Raw genomic sequence first — 15,124 nt, forward strand, 5'->3', positions numbered from 1 at the left:
TCTACTAGTCTTCAAGACACAAAGATAGAGAAAGAAATCAGCTATAAAACAATGGTAAGTGTTGTGAACATCACTGAGCCTTGTGTTTATAACATGAATGATGGAATCATTGAGCTATATAATATTGAATGGAAAAGAGGTTTTGGGATGTTCAATTAGCATGTAATTAGAATACCATATTAAAAAAGCAATAAAAATAAAATTAAGAATACAAGAGAAAGGGGCTCATGCTGTACAGCCCATGAATCTCATTGGCTTTATCATGAAAGTTTATTTTTTTTAATCCTAGTACAATCAGCTACCAGTTACATACAGTAAAAAAAACAAAAACAGCCACAAAGCAATGATGATAGAGATAGTCTGCAACACTGTACAGTGGAGGAAACGTTGTCTGTTGGAGTCCTCCGGCAGATCTCCACCTGGCCTCGGCAGTTAAGCTATCAATCCCTCCCTCCCCAAAGTAGTTAAAAAGAAAAATCAATGTCTTGCTTGGGTAGAGCAAGATCCTAATACCTCTTGGGGACACTGGAGAACTTTAAAAAACTAAAGCAGTAGAAACAAAACAAAAACTGAAATGTGGAAGCAAGGTGACACACAACGAAGCTCCATGAGGCGTTGGCTTCAGACCACCTCAAAACGAACCACCTGGAAAGAAAAGAAAAGGCTGTCACAGCAGGAAGGAACAGACAGAAAATTCAGCAGACCTTAGTCTCTCTCATCACTCCACTCCTTACCAAATCTATAGAATCCAAGCTTTTCTTAAGTCTTATACTTTTATAAGTAAGCCAGGTTGCAGAAAATTGCTTCCTTTTCTAATACCCTGTATTGCAAATGCTGGCAACTAGCACATACTTACTCTTTTAGAACCAGAAAACAATACAAGAAGAGAAGCATTTTTAGCAAAGCATGCTGTCTTCTTTATCTCAAACTCTTCAAAACAACAAACAGTAGGCTATTTATATGACTGTGTACCCTTACCTCAGAGGAGTAATGACTCCATTCAAAAACTAAGTCTCATATATATTTGGTTCGATTGAGAGCTTTTTCAGCCAGGTGACCACTTTCATCTGTGATCTTCTCCCAATCAGTCTGTCCGACCACAAAACCTATGGCCCTTTTCCTATCTGCATCCTTCTTTTCTTCCAGGTCTGCCCATCTCACCTAAAAAGAACACAGCATTAGGCTGGGCTTTAGAAAAAATAAGTACGCAAAGAGCCTCTTAGCTTTCTGAATAGTCTAATGGGTAGGATAACTAGTTTAAAGCCAGGAGGTTAAAAAATTAGAAGTTAACTGTGGAGAATTGAAGAAAGCCATATACCTTAAGTTACAGAAAGAAAACTCTCTAGTCAATCACGAAGTCCTAACCACCACTCCAGCTCCTGAACAGTTCAGCCCTCAGTTCAGTCCTATCCCCTTCCCGCTCCTGTCGCTCCTTTTTGGTTCACTGGCCTCATTTTTTACCTAAGGAAAAGCACTAACCTCTACCTAGTCTTCCTATCTTTATTCTCACTCCCTCCGATCCACTCTGCCAGAGGAATCGTCCTAAAATACACACAGGTTTAAATCTGTGCCCTACCTATGGAATAAAATCCAAGCACACAGGTCCCTCTGGATCTGGCCCTGTCTATTCTCCTGCAGCATCTCTGGGCAGTACCTATGGCACTTTATACAGCAACACAAAATTACTTCCAGCTCTCAGAACACACTGGGCCATTCCTCATCTCCGTAAGGCTGCACAAACTAGACTCTCTTCCTGAAACGTCTTTGTTCTAACCTGGTCCACCTGGCATGAGTCTAGTCATCAACCCTTGCTTTATCCCTCTTGTCCTTTGCCAATCAAATAATTAATCATTGCTTCCCTGGAGTTACTTCTGGATTTTGACATGTCTAGTTTTGAACTTCCATACTATATTGCAATTATCCACTTACAGATCTCTCTTCCCTAACAGACTATATACACCCTAGATCAAAGACTGAGTTGTTTTTTTCTTTTTTAAAAAATTTATTTATTTTTGGCTGCATTGGGTCTTTGTTGCTATGCGCAGGCTTTCTCTAGTTGTGGCGAGCGGGGGCTACTCTTCGTTGCAGTGCGTGGGCTTCTCATTACAGTGGCTTCTCTTGTTGTGGAGCACGGGCTCTAGGCACCCAGGCTTCAGTAGTTTCAGCACCTGGGCTCAGTAGTTATGGCTCACGGGCTTAGTTGCTCCGGCATGTGGGATCTTCCCAGACCAGGGATCAAAACCATGTCCCCTGCATTGGCAGGCAGATTCTTAGCCACTGCGCCACCAGGGAAGTCCCGAAAGTCTACGTTTTATTTATCTCCACATAATAAATTTTTTTGAAATTTATCCTTAGAAAACAGGGAGCTGGTATGATTACTTTCATTTATGAGATGAAGAGACCAAGAGACAGACTCAGTTGATACCATTTATGGCAAGATTATAACTACAAATATATAGATCAGGGATATTTTCTATTGGTATTCTGATATTTTTAAAATATGGGTTCTTACATGTTATAGTAATAATTTTAAAAATATAAGCAGATATATCCTCTAAAACATGAAATACTTAAAAAAGAGAGACTATGAAACTGTGGTTTGCAGTACCTAGTACCAAAGTCTGCCAAGATTGTATTTTAAATATGGCTTGTGATTTATTGTGATTGTGATCTGTGACAAGGAAAAGGAACCAGAGCATGCTCAACCATGCTGCACCTGGAAATGTGTAATTGCTCTTAGAGGTACACTGACCCTCATTATTATCATTTATAGGAATGTTAATCAAATGACTAGGCTTCTCCCCCCCGCCACCACTGTTTTTTAGCAACCAGTTAGCTAAAGATAAGATACACAGTAACAGCTGTGGGGGAAAACTGATAACACCTGACTCTTTTTAAAGTAGATTTTTTGTGGGTAGAAAACCTATGACTCAATTTCTTTCATGGGCCTCAGTAAAAAGCTATTTTAATAAACAGTGTGGGCTTCTGTGTACCAAGATCTCTGGGCCTTCTGCCCATTAATGCTGATGTATTTACTTTGACAGATTCATGCACCCTCTCTCAGCTCTCCCTGGGATCAAGCGTACACATTTTAGCAAAAGATGACTATGGTTAAGGGGAATGAAGAATGGATGGACGGACGGACAGATGGATTGTGGCCACTGAACAAAGAAACGGTAACCAGTCCACAGTACTTCCTTAGCACAGAGTTAAACACACTAATCAATCTTGCCCTGAGTAAACTAACAGCTAATTTTTAAATCTGTAGCTTAAATTATAAGTCTTTAAAACGGATGCTATATCAACATTATTTATTTACATGTTGGGCTCCTCCAGTGGAGGTCCACTCCTTAAGTGGCCTCCAATCGCACAGACCTGACACACAGACATACAACGCTGTAGAAGGAATGAATAATTACCCAAAACACTCAAAATATATGGAGCAAAATTATGACTTTCAACTAGAAATAGCTTCTTAAATGTCAATGTCCCTCCTAATCTTCCTAGAGGTACTTTTATTGAGATTTACAATCACAAGTTTTTGCCATTTATCTTAACTGTAAAAAGAAAAAGTTATAATAAAGAAAACTCTTGACCAATACTCAAAAGTTTCAGATACATATATTTTACCCGTTGTCACCAAAAATATTTCTGAAATGTGTGAGTTCAGCAAACAAGAGAAATGTTCACTTTTCCAGTTATCAAAGAAACACAAATTAAAGTCCATTTTATACCCAATTAAGCAAGTGGAAATTTAAAAAAATAAATTATATTTTAAAACCTAGCCATTTTGGTAAAATTCGAATATGATCAACTCTACAGAACTACCTTTGTGTTACAGTGTAAATTAATCCCAGAAACCTGCCCAATATTTATAAAAAGCCAAATTATAGAAATCAAGAGACCCCAGGAGGGCTTCCCTGGTGGCGCAGTGGTTGGGAGTCCGCCTGCCGATGCAGGGGACACGGGTTTGTGCCCTGGTCTGGGAGGATCCCACATGCCGTGGAGCAGCTGGGCCTGTGAGCCATGGCCGCTGAGCCTGCGCATCTGGAGCCTGTGCCCCGCAATGGGAGGGGCCACAACAGTTAGAGGCCCACGTACCGCAAAAAAAAAAAAAAAAAAAGAGACCCCAGGAAAGGAATGAGTAATGAGTCCTGCATTCCTTGCTACCTCTAGGATTTCCTTGTGCTCTGATGTTGATTTTGATAAGTGGTTTGAGTGTTAAAAACTATTTGAAGCTGATTCACTTTGATATAAAGTAGAAACTAACACACCATTGTAAAGCAATTATACTCCAATAAAAATGTTAAAAAAATTACTATCTCCTCAAAAAAAAAATAAGCTATTTGAAATGAGGGTGGGAGGCAGGGAGGAGAGTGAAAAGAGGAGCCACAAGAATTAGGATGTGTACCGCTCATGCTCTTTGTCCACCCAGCTTACAAAGTAAATTACATGGGATCACATACTCCTGATTGAAGAGAGTAATAGTTACCTGACTAAAAATGAACTAGAGAAAAATATTTCTCATTTGAAATTACTCACTGTTACACCAAATTATTATGCCCAAGGAAGAGCTATTTCTACTTTTCTGTTGCCCCAACCTTAAAACTGGAATAAGAGGTATCAAGACAAGTAGTCCCTGCGTGGAGCTGGGCACATACGGAAGGCCACTAACCAGGTCTCAAGACACAGACAAGGGCAGGTCTAAGGACTGTCTGCAATATTTTTTTTTTTCTTTTTTGTGGTACGCGGGTGTCTCACCGTTGTGGCCCCTCCCGCCGCGGAGCATAGGCTCCAGACGCGCAGGCCCAGCGGCCATGGCCCACGGGGCCCAGTCGCTCCGCTGCACGAGGGACCCTCCCGGACCAGGGCACGAACCCGCATCCCCTGCATCGGCAGGCGGACCCCCAACCACTGCGCCACCAGGGAAGCCCCTGCAATATTTGAAAGAGCTTTGAAACCTGGAGTCCTTTGTAATGGTATCCACTGTAATGAAGTTTTACTGGCATTTTTATTCTCTTACAATAAATATCCTTTTAATATTGAATTACTAAGGGAATTCATAAAAAAGAAATGATGTGTAATGATAAAGAAATTATTATTAACTTCAGTCTTACTTAGAGAAATGAAAAATGAGATACCATTTTTTTTTCACCTATTAGATTGTCAAAAGTTAAAAAGTTCAATAACAGCACTGCTGGTGCAAGTGTGGAAAAACAGGCATTTCCTTACATGTGGGTGTATAAATAGGTGCAACCTTTTTGGAAAACAATCTCACAATATCTGTCAGAATGATAAATCATATTCTATGAGCTTGCAGCTTTAAGGCTAAAAATATTCCCTAGAGATATACTGTCAAAAAGATGCCAAGGGCTTCCCTGGTGGCGCAGTGGTTGAGAGTCCGCCTGCCAATGCAGGGGACACGGGTTCGTGCCCTGGTCCGGGAAGATCCCACATGCCGCAGAGCGGCTGGGCCCGTGAGCCATGGCCACTGAGCCTGTGCATCCGGAGCCTGTGCTCCGCAACGGGAGAGGCCACAACAGTGAGAGGCCCACGTACCGCAAAAAAAAAAAAAAAAAAGATGCCAAGATGTATGCATATGACTTTCACCAGAGTATTATATTAGCAATAAAATGAAAACAGCATAAGCATCCACCGATAAGGGACTGGATAAATAACTGATTATTCAGCCAAACAATGGCACACTAGGCAGGCATTTAAGAAGAACGGTAGGGAATTCCCTGGCAGGAAACTAAGATCTTGTAAGCTGCGTGGCGCAGCCAAAAATAAATAAATAAATAAATAAATAAAAAGAACTGTAGGTTTGTATATACTTAAATAGAAAGATCAAGACAGACTAGCTGGAACAGGTTTATGCAAATCATATGTAATATGATCCCTCTTACTTTATTTTGTTTTAAAGGATATACACAATTATCTCTTTTATTGAACTTGACATCTACATGGAAGACTTACCCAACATCCTGGCTTCATTACTCTGCCCCCTATCATAGCAAAGCTTCTTCAAAAAGTTATCTACATTTGCTGTTCTGCACTTCCTCATTTCCTATTCTTCTACCATCTCCAAATTGGCTTCTGTCCTTCAACTCTCTAAGAAAGCTTGACTTTTTTTTTTTTTGATCAAACATCAACAATCTCCATGTTGCCAAATCCAATGGCCTATTTCTCTTTTCTCAATTTACTTGTCTTCCCTGTATCATTTAACAATGGACTATTCTTTACTTCTTAAAACATTTACCTCCATCTGAACTTCTAAATTTTGGAGACCTGAGTCCTATTATCACTTCTAACTTAACTGGTACCTCCCTGAACTTCTGATTTTTCACTTCCAAACTTACGTCTCCCCTACTTTTCACTAACTCAGTAAACGGCACCACCTACATGGAATGCTTACGGCCAGAACCCTGAAGAGTCACCTTTGATTTCATCCATCCTGGACCCTCTACATCTAATCCATTAAGAAGTCCCATAGATTCTCTTTAATACTCTACTTTGCACCTGGCTCTTTTGACCCATGACAAAATGGCACAAGCAGCCATTCCAAACTCCTTTAAGGTTGACAACATGCTAGCCATGTGAGGTTCTGTTCTCCATTTTTTAAGTTACTTGTACATTTTGATCTGATCATTTGTAAGGACTCTTTTTTTTAATGTGTAATATGATACAGTATAAACCAAACCACTCTAAAAAAACAGCATTCATATGATTATCTAACTATAACTTTCTAAAACCAGATGCTAAACGGGCCCGTTATCTGTTGGTAGTTATTGACAGTCTCTTACCCTCTTCTTCCCAGGCTCAGAAGCACGAGTGTCATAATCATCAGGGAGCTGAAGATAATCCTCCATTCTGCTGGCAATAGCCTCCCAGTCACGTTTCCTTTTAGTACCAGTTCTCAAGCCATCCAACTTGTCTGAGGGACAAACACAGAGCCGCAGCATTAAGGACGAGTGTGAGCTGGCACACGACACACAAACAAGGGACAAGAAGGCTGGAACACTGTCAGAGGGCACATCCGCATTTCTGAGAGCAGCATCACTTGTAGATCCAAACTATCTTCTTGGCTGAGATAATATCAAGTTCTGTGCAATTTCCATTGTTTATCTGGTGTTCATACTGGCAGCCTTTATATTACTATGTTGGTTTAAGTAACAAGAACGAGAGAAGGCACTTGTTTCCTGGCCTCCTTATCCTCCCACCCCACCTAAAATCACAACACTTCAGCTCTCATGTTCTGATGAAAATGCAACATTGGGTTTTTCTAAAAGCAATTTCTTCCATTCTTTTTTTTCTTTAACACAATATTAACACCACCCATTAGATGTGCAACCATGTGTGTATCGTATTATATGAAAAGCAGGTAGTTCAAGAACTTAATGAGCCAAGCTAACGTTCAGAAAGGTTTTAGATTCACAGTTTCTTGGGATTTTGACCACATGAGAATGTTTATGAGTAAGTTGATTATACAAATCACCACTTTCTTTGGTTATACTGTGAAGTGCTGTTGACCATCCTGAGGCTAAGGGCTAGTCAGCCAAAGTGGCTGGATCTGAATTTTCTTTCTGAATCCTCAATCTGAGAGGCTTTCCAAAAGCCCCAAACTGTAATCAATTAAATGAACAGGAATTGCTGATTCAGAAATTATTAGATATGAGTTTAGGTGTCTTCAAGAACACACGATGAAAATGTGTGGGTTTTTTTATTGGTTGTTAATTCTGATTTTGAATTCTACATGTGAAATATTATGAGTTATACATATACATATATATATATATATGTATGCACTACATTGAAGCACTACATTTTTGGATCATCTGTAGTTATAAACACACTATTATTAAGTAGGTCAATAAAGGAAAACCTAAACACTTCAGAAACACACAATAACCACACTTCATTTAAGTCCATAAAGGGTGCAGAGTGTATATATAATAGAGACCTTTTAGGCATCATGGTGGAGAGAACTTGACATGAAAAGAAAAGTACAATGGAAGCAGGAGGGAAGGTGAGTTTATGCTTCAAATGTAAAAGTTATACACACAACTAACTGTGCATACCACATAGGCCTCAAAAACCAGTAAGATTTTGCATACTTGGCAGAGCTTTTATTTCCTAAGTTCCTCCCCCATAAAAGCAATATTATTGAAATATCAGCAAGGCAAACTACAACACTTTACAAAACCCAAGAAATTTTTATCATATCACTTCGGAAAATTTTTAACACGGATTGAGTTCAACAGAAACAGTCTTCTAATCTCCTCTGTAAATCACATGCTGTACCAAATGGCTCTAACCTACATGTAGTATATGACAGGCCATATTATACAAGATCTTAAAGAAGTGACATCTTGATTGCACAGGGACATAGAACATGGTATTAGAAAACCAACGAAGTCCCATAAACAGTAAAACTGTTCTCAGTTCAACAGTGTACAGTATTAGCAGAAGAGTAGGCAGCTCCAATACACTTATTGAATAAACCTCAAAGGATTTCCAAACTTAATAAGATCAACTTCCACATTAACATACTTCAAAGGAAGATTCCATATTTCAATTCTAAGAATAGAACATGGCCAGGCAGCAATACAGAAGGGCAGTGAGAAAACTGCAGGAACTTTTCCTCATACACTGGGTGTATGACAGGAGTTACACACCAGGAGTCCCATATTTGCAACATGGAAGTTCAGAAGAGCATGTATTTCTAGTCTGAACACCCTTGTTTGTAATGTTTAATTTGAAATTTTATTGTGCACAACATGTTTAAAGTTTCCTTCTTGGGGCTGAAGAAAGGTTCATACCTCTTCCACATGGCATCCTGGAAACCCAAACACACAGATGTATGGCATAAGGTGAAGGAAGAGGAATCTGGGGTATTTGTTAGTTACAGAAGACGACTGGTGTCCAACACACTCGTACTAATGATTTTCAGAGGTCTGAATTTCAAAAGGTGAAGTTTTAAGATGAAGATGAAAGTATAAATATACAACTTGGCAGGTCACAGAATTTTACCACATCTTCAGAACAGTATATATTATTATTACAGCACAACAGAAAAAAAAATTTTAGATATATCTATATATTTTCTAGACATAAATGATATTTCTGAAAATTTGATCACAGTGAACACACAAGGGTTACGTGCCTATACAAATAATAATTGCATTCCAACTGTGGAGATGAAACTGCCTGACATGTAGAAGGCCAGTACACAACTCATAAGCAGAGACAAATGACACTGAGATGAGAAAAGAAAAGTACTCGATATGAAGAAGACTAAATTAGGATGACAACAGTCTCAAATATTCTTTTGGTTTTTCAGTTTGAGAAACCAAAATCATGTCAGTGGAATTTAAGTAGCTTGAATGCTGAATCCCAGCATTTAATGTGGCATGTAACACCCACCCTTGCATTAGGGTGCCTGTGTCCCAGCTGGAAAGGAGCCATTCAGGTGCTACTGAAGGTGGGCCACAGGCAGTCTTCAACAACTCCATGACACCCATGCCAGATGCAGCTCAGGCCAGTTCTGAATTTTTCTAAAATTACACCACTTCCAATTTAACACTCACATATAGGCTGAACTGTATACTGTACTTAATGAACACAGATCAAGACTCTACAATGAGATTTAACAGCTCTTTGAAAGATTATAGGTTAAGTATTTTCTCACTGGCAGACTCATTTGTAAATCAAAATTCCTCATTTACAGATTCAGCTTGTCTAGCTCAATGTATGACACTGCTAAAGCTTAGTATGTTTCCACCCAGCATAATCATGTTACCAAGAGTAATTTAAGAAATGTTGGTAAAATACTCAGAAAAATAAAGTGTACCTGCTAATCAAATCTATTGAATTTGCTATGATAAGGAAGGCAACATAAATAGGCTAATTCTCAAATGAAGAGCCTCATGTTTTAGGCTCTTCTTCTTTTTCTCAATTGGCTCCATGGGCCAATCTCAAAGAAGCAAGCACTTTCAGGAATGCTCACACTCCATCTGCCTTTCTCTACAGATGATATAGCTCTCAAGATAACACAGTGGTGCAAGAGGCAAGTCACTATACGAAACATCACTGTCACAAACAAAAACCCAGCTGCAAACATGTAAGAATTTATTTCCTAGATTCATTACTAGATCTTCAGTGCCTTTAATTGAAATGGTTTATTTAACAGTTCTATTTCTGGATCACTGTCTAACATTCTGCCTTTAAAATGGGCTGAATTTACATAAAATGTATTTTCTGAGAAGCAAATAGTAGATAGGCCAGAATTTTTTCCAGAAATTGATACCAAGATTAATGTCATATTATCTTGAAATCATCATAACTAAATTCCATTTTCCTTTCTCTTTAGAAATTAGAAAGGAAAATAGAAAGTGGACTAGCTCAAGTTAAAAAAAAGCATTATCCTAGATAATATATTACATAAGGCCTCTAAAGATTATATGCTTAGCTAAAATATTTTACAATCCCCATGTCTCTTTAATTACCATTTCTCTTTGCCTCAAAAGATAATCACTACTTAGAGAACCAGAAAATAGGGAAACGATCTTATAGTCTTATAGGTTATTCTATAAGTACAGAACTTCAGATTTAATCTAATCTTAAAATAAACATACCTAAAGCATTATTATTAAAAAAGTAATTTGTGATTGTTATTTTCCTACATATTTAATTGCATTTAAACACTTATGAATACTTTAAAAGTTTAGGGAAGGAGATCGTTTATTATTAAGATTTCCCACAGAGGGAGGACGAATGCAAGAATATGTCAGTAACCACATATCATTTTCACATGCCATACACTAGAAAAAAATCCTAGACTTTGCAACAAAGCACCTATTGCAACAATATGGTAATACTAAGGTTTACGGAATTATCTTTTCACATAGGACCTGGTCGTCATCAATGGCTCACATGATCAGCTGGGCAAAATAAAAAGCATAGCCTATGCAATTGTGTGTAAAGTGCATCCCTCTGATGTCAGAAACACAGATAATATGCCCCAAACAGTGAAGTAGCTAAATGACTCAAATTTGTTCTATAAATTTAAGATATATTTCTATGGTTACTTCAGCTTTGGAGTTCCAGCATAATTCCAGGAGGAGAAATGCAGAGACCAACAGTCATACTTCATGTATTAGTAAGGTCCATCTTTTCAAAAAATCTTATACCATTATCTTAAATTATTTACTAATACATCTTAATCAACATGTTAAATGGTTCTCTTTAGGTGAGGTAAAAAGAATTGTTCTGCAATATTACAGTGAAATATTGGGGGAAAATCCATTGGATATGTATGATTTTCTGCTTGACAAAGAACCTCACGTTAAGCAACTCCAGTTTTTGATTTAGACAATAATTTTCACCAGTCTACCTTGTAATCTGGCACTAAAGACAAGCTGGAGGAACATTTAAACGGAATCTTACAAAGCAGGCTCCTCAAAGACCTGAATTATATATCTACCTCCCCAACTCAGAAATTCTAATTTATTATACAAGGAAAATAACTGCCTTTTAATTAATTTTTAAACTTCAATATTTATTATTATTACTACCACTATTACCCAAAGTATTCATAATCAGGTTCAACTTTGGACTGCAGTTAAATATTTTTTTTAAAAAGTAGAAATCTCACCTACACCAACATTTCTGATTAATATAAATGAATGGATTTTAGAAGCGACAGTGTTTTATTACTAAATTTATCACATATTTCCATTTACTCTAAAAACTTTAAGTGGTACCGAAGGTAGTGCTTTTAAAATACTCTTCTTTCACTCTGTCACAAGACATAAATGAAAGCCAACAAAATAGACTGAGGATGTAATAAGGTAGGCCAAAAATCTTCATTTAAGCAGAAATTTTGGGAAATTTGTTCTTCTTATAGCAGAAAGATCTATGACCATTACCATCAGGTATCACATATAAAAACAGGAAAAAGGAAATACCCACCTAGCTTTGCCTCAGATGTGTCCATCTCCCATTTGCTTTTCGGAATGTAACCCTAAATCGTACACAGAGAGAAGCTCGAAGGGTTAGAAAGAGACACATACATGCACATCACTTTTGAATTGGAAAAGCATTAAAACTGGGAATGGATTCAGTTTCCACTCACTATTTATAAATATATCCTGAGGGAAAACACAGTTTCATTATCTTTGAAGAAACTGAATTACCAAGTTCACCAAACTTCACTGCCCAGATTTCAGAATGGTCACTTTAGAATAGTATCATGAAGGCGCTTGGCGGCAACTACAGTTCAGGACACACAACTGTAGTCTGAACAACAGCTATATAGCCAATATGGTAAGAATGTATGGTAGTTACTGTGCTCAGTTAATATCATTCAGAGTAGCAGAGAATTTATAATACTAGCTAGGTTATTTTCTAAATACAACTGCTATCATCAAGTGATAGTAGCCATGAGGTCCAAAGAGTGTTCTTTAAGACAGTTACTTTATATTCCAGTGTACTTTTAGATACTCAAAAGAAGGGAGAAAACCTGGTATCACTGAACACAATTATGAAGTTCAACTTCATTTTAAAATGACTCAATCCATTTACCAGTTAGATCTTACAAAGACTAATTTTACTGAATCAATTTCAGAGCATTACTTTTTCATCAGTTGGAAACTAGATTATTATTTCTGATGTCTTTTCAAAAATTACATCTTTCTATTATATGAAAACCCAGAAATCTCCACAGGCAATTTATATCTTATTTAATAAAATAACTGGGTGGTTTATTTCAAACGAAGTCCTACATAAGATTTTCAAATTTCACAGTGTACCTATTTAGCTATGTAGTAAGCCTTTCGGTTTATTCACCTAGCAAGTGTATGCTTTTTCCACATAATTCACTGATTCCCCCTTTCCTTCATTTTGACTCTGTTCTCTATTAGGTCTTGACAAACAGAACTTTAATATTAGGACTTATTATATAGGACAGATTCATCAAAGGTGTCAGCATCTTCTTTTAAGAATCCATATATCTTTCTACTATTGGGAATGTTCAAGTTCATAGAACAGACTGACACACAGGTAAAGTTGGAAAGTATGTTGAACATTTCAGGACAATAGCTTCTGTGTAAGAGTGTACTAGAGCATCATCATTCTTCCAGGAAATCTACATGCTTTATACATTTCTAGTCTTTAAGCCAGACTAATAAGTCAATTTCAACTAATTAGGTAGTATTTCAGATTATAAATTATACCATCCTTTCCAAATACATGTTTAGAACAAACCAAGACAAAGGCTGAAATGATGGTGCTAAAAGTTTAGTACTGATGGAATTTGTACAGTTGTACCTCAAAAAATCATCTGAAAACCTTAAACATCACTAGAATAATATATTTATAAATTCTGAGTCAGATCTATGAGGTTCACTGAAGCACTAAAGAAGACAAAATATCATACCAATGATCCCCCCCCAAAGGAGTCTCTTAACCAAGAAAAGTTTGGATTTCACCCAGCTATAGTAATCAGTACAGAGTAGAAAATGTAAAGTTCAGTGAAAATTCCATTAAAATGGTCTGAATGACACAAGACTTGCTCTTAACCCTTTCCAAGGGTCAATTCTCCAAGAATCTTTTACTCTTGGGATAGAACCCAATAGTAGAAGATCTCGATTCTGCATTTTGAAAGAAGGTTAAGAGAAGTTTTATAACATAAAGATAAGCAAAATGAGTACATTAATTTCCCCCTGCTGGAACCACCTTTTTCTTCCTTAAAACTTAAAATCATCTTCTCACTGTTTGAAATATTAGGCTACTTGGAAATAAAAGAGATAGCTCAGCAGGGTAGAGTTCTAAGGCTTCATTCCCATGTTTCTGATGAAAAAATATAGTATTACAGTGTGTTTCACTTTTAAAAATAATAGTACATTCAATTAAAAGTTCCAAGTTTTGACCTACACCTAAGCAAGTCAGATGTTATGAACCATATGCTGAACTGAAATCTCCACAAAGGGAAGACAGAGCTTCAGAAAGCTAACATTAGAGACTTCTCACATGATCGATTGCTAGTACGCACGCTGCAAGTAGCTTAACTGGTCATTAGCCATATTCCAGGACAGCGTGGACCTTTAAGTGAATTTCCTGCCTACATCTTAGATCATGTATGTCAAAATACAACCTAATTAATAAAAATACTTTGTTTAAAGAAAAAAAAACATAGGAGACTCAAATGCCATTAACTTTAAAGCTTATTTTTTAATCCACATATGAAATCTAGGAATGTAGAGATTGACACCATCTCTATGCAAACACACAGTTTCTATTCAGAGTCCTCTATAACACACATGGGTTGATGGGACCACTCCTTAGAGAGAATGTATTCTCTAGGGGTTAGGAATCAGGGTTCTCACTTTGCACATTTTCAGAAGAATATGAAAAGCAGCTTTAGCAAGGGCTGAAGTATTAAATAAAACAAATAATATTTTGAGTTTAAAAAGCAACACTATTCCAAGGCACTGCTAAACTCTGTACCCCATTAGCAAACACTGAAAATAACGTAAGTCTATAGGTCGCATATTCTTGAATGACAGGGTAAGGCAGACATCACTACAGAGGTGTGATCAAAAGCATTTACAGTAGGTACACGGGATCTTTGAATTCGCACTACGTAAGCCTTTAATCAGCCTAAGCAAAATGCATTGCCTACACAGTCAAATCATTTTCCCCATCACTTAATAGGATAAAATGCGGAAGAACAAATCCAGCAGTCAGTGGCAACCCTCTGCCTCCTCATTCAATAAGTTCTTCTGCCTCAGTTTATAGAAAATCAATTTTGAGCTCTTATAGCGAAGAAGAGACAATTATGCATACATTGGGTAGGCTGTACCACATATCTGCTGGAATGTAAGAATACCCTTTCAAATGTAATCGATTTTCTTAAAAAGTGTATTCCCCTAGAGCCACCCACAAATAGATGAGTGAGTACAAGGGTAAGTTTCTTAGCATTCTAAAAATTGTCTTGTAACAACACAGTAGAGGGTTCTTTTCCTTTGGTCAGGGGAAAAACAAAAAGTATCCAAAAGTCTCCTTGAAGATGATTATGGAAACTTTTACCATTAAGGTGCATATCAACAATAGTCATCTGATCACA

The 15,124-nt window shown here is 37.4% G+C and overlaps 1 protein-coding gene across 4 annotated transcripts in view; it reads right to left on the reverse strand.

The window, feature by feature from the left end:
- Positions 1-457: 457 nt before the first annotated feature.
- Positions 458-15,124, reverse strand: part of YLPM1 (YLP motif containing 1) — a 75,314-nt gene continuing 60,647 nt past the window's right edge. For all 4 annotated transcript variants that reach the window (XM_060095817.1, XM_060095816.1, XM_060095815.1 and 1 more), the window contains 4 exons: positions 11,971-12,022; positions 6,804-6,934; positions 979-1,161; positions 458-645 (listed from right to left, as the gene is read on the reverse strand). In XM_060095817.1, the coding sequence (XP_059951800.1) occupies positions 1,015-1,161; positions 6,804-6,934; positions 11,971-12,022 (330 nt within the window). In that variant the 3' untranslated portion in view covers positions 458-645; positions 979-1,014. The remainder of the gene's footprint in view (positions 646-978; positions 1,162-6,803; positions 6,935-11,970; positions 12,023-15,124) is intronic.

This window comes from Mesoplodon densirostris, chromosome 4, assembly GCF_025265405.1.
Source record: "Mesoplodon densirostris isolate mMesDen1 chromosome 4, mMesDen1 primary haplotype, whole genome shotgun sequence".
Classification (NCBI taxonomy): Eukaryota; Metazoa; Chordata; class Mammalia; order Artiodactyla; family Ziphiidae; genus Mesoplodon; species Mesoplodon densirostris.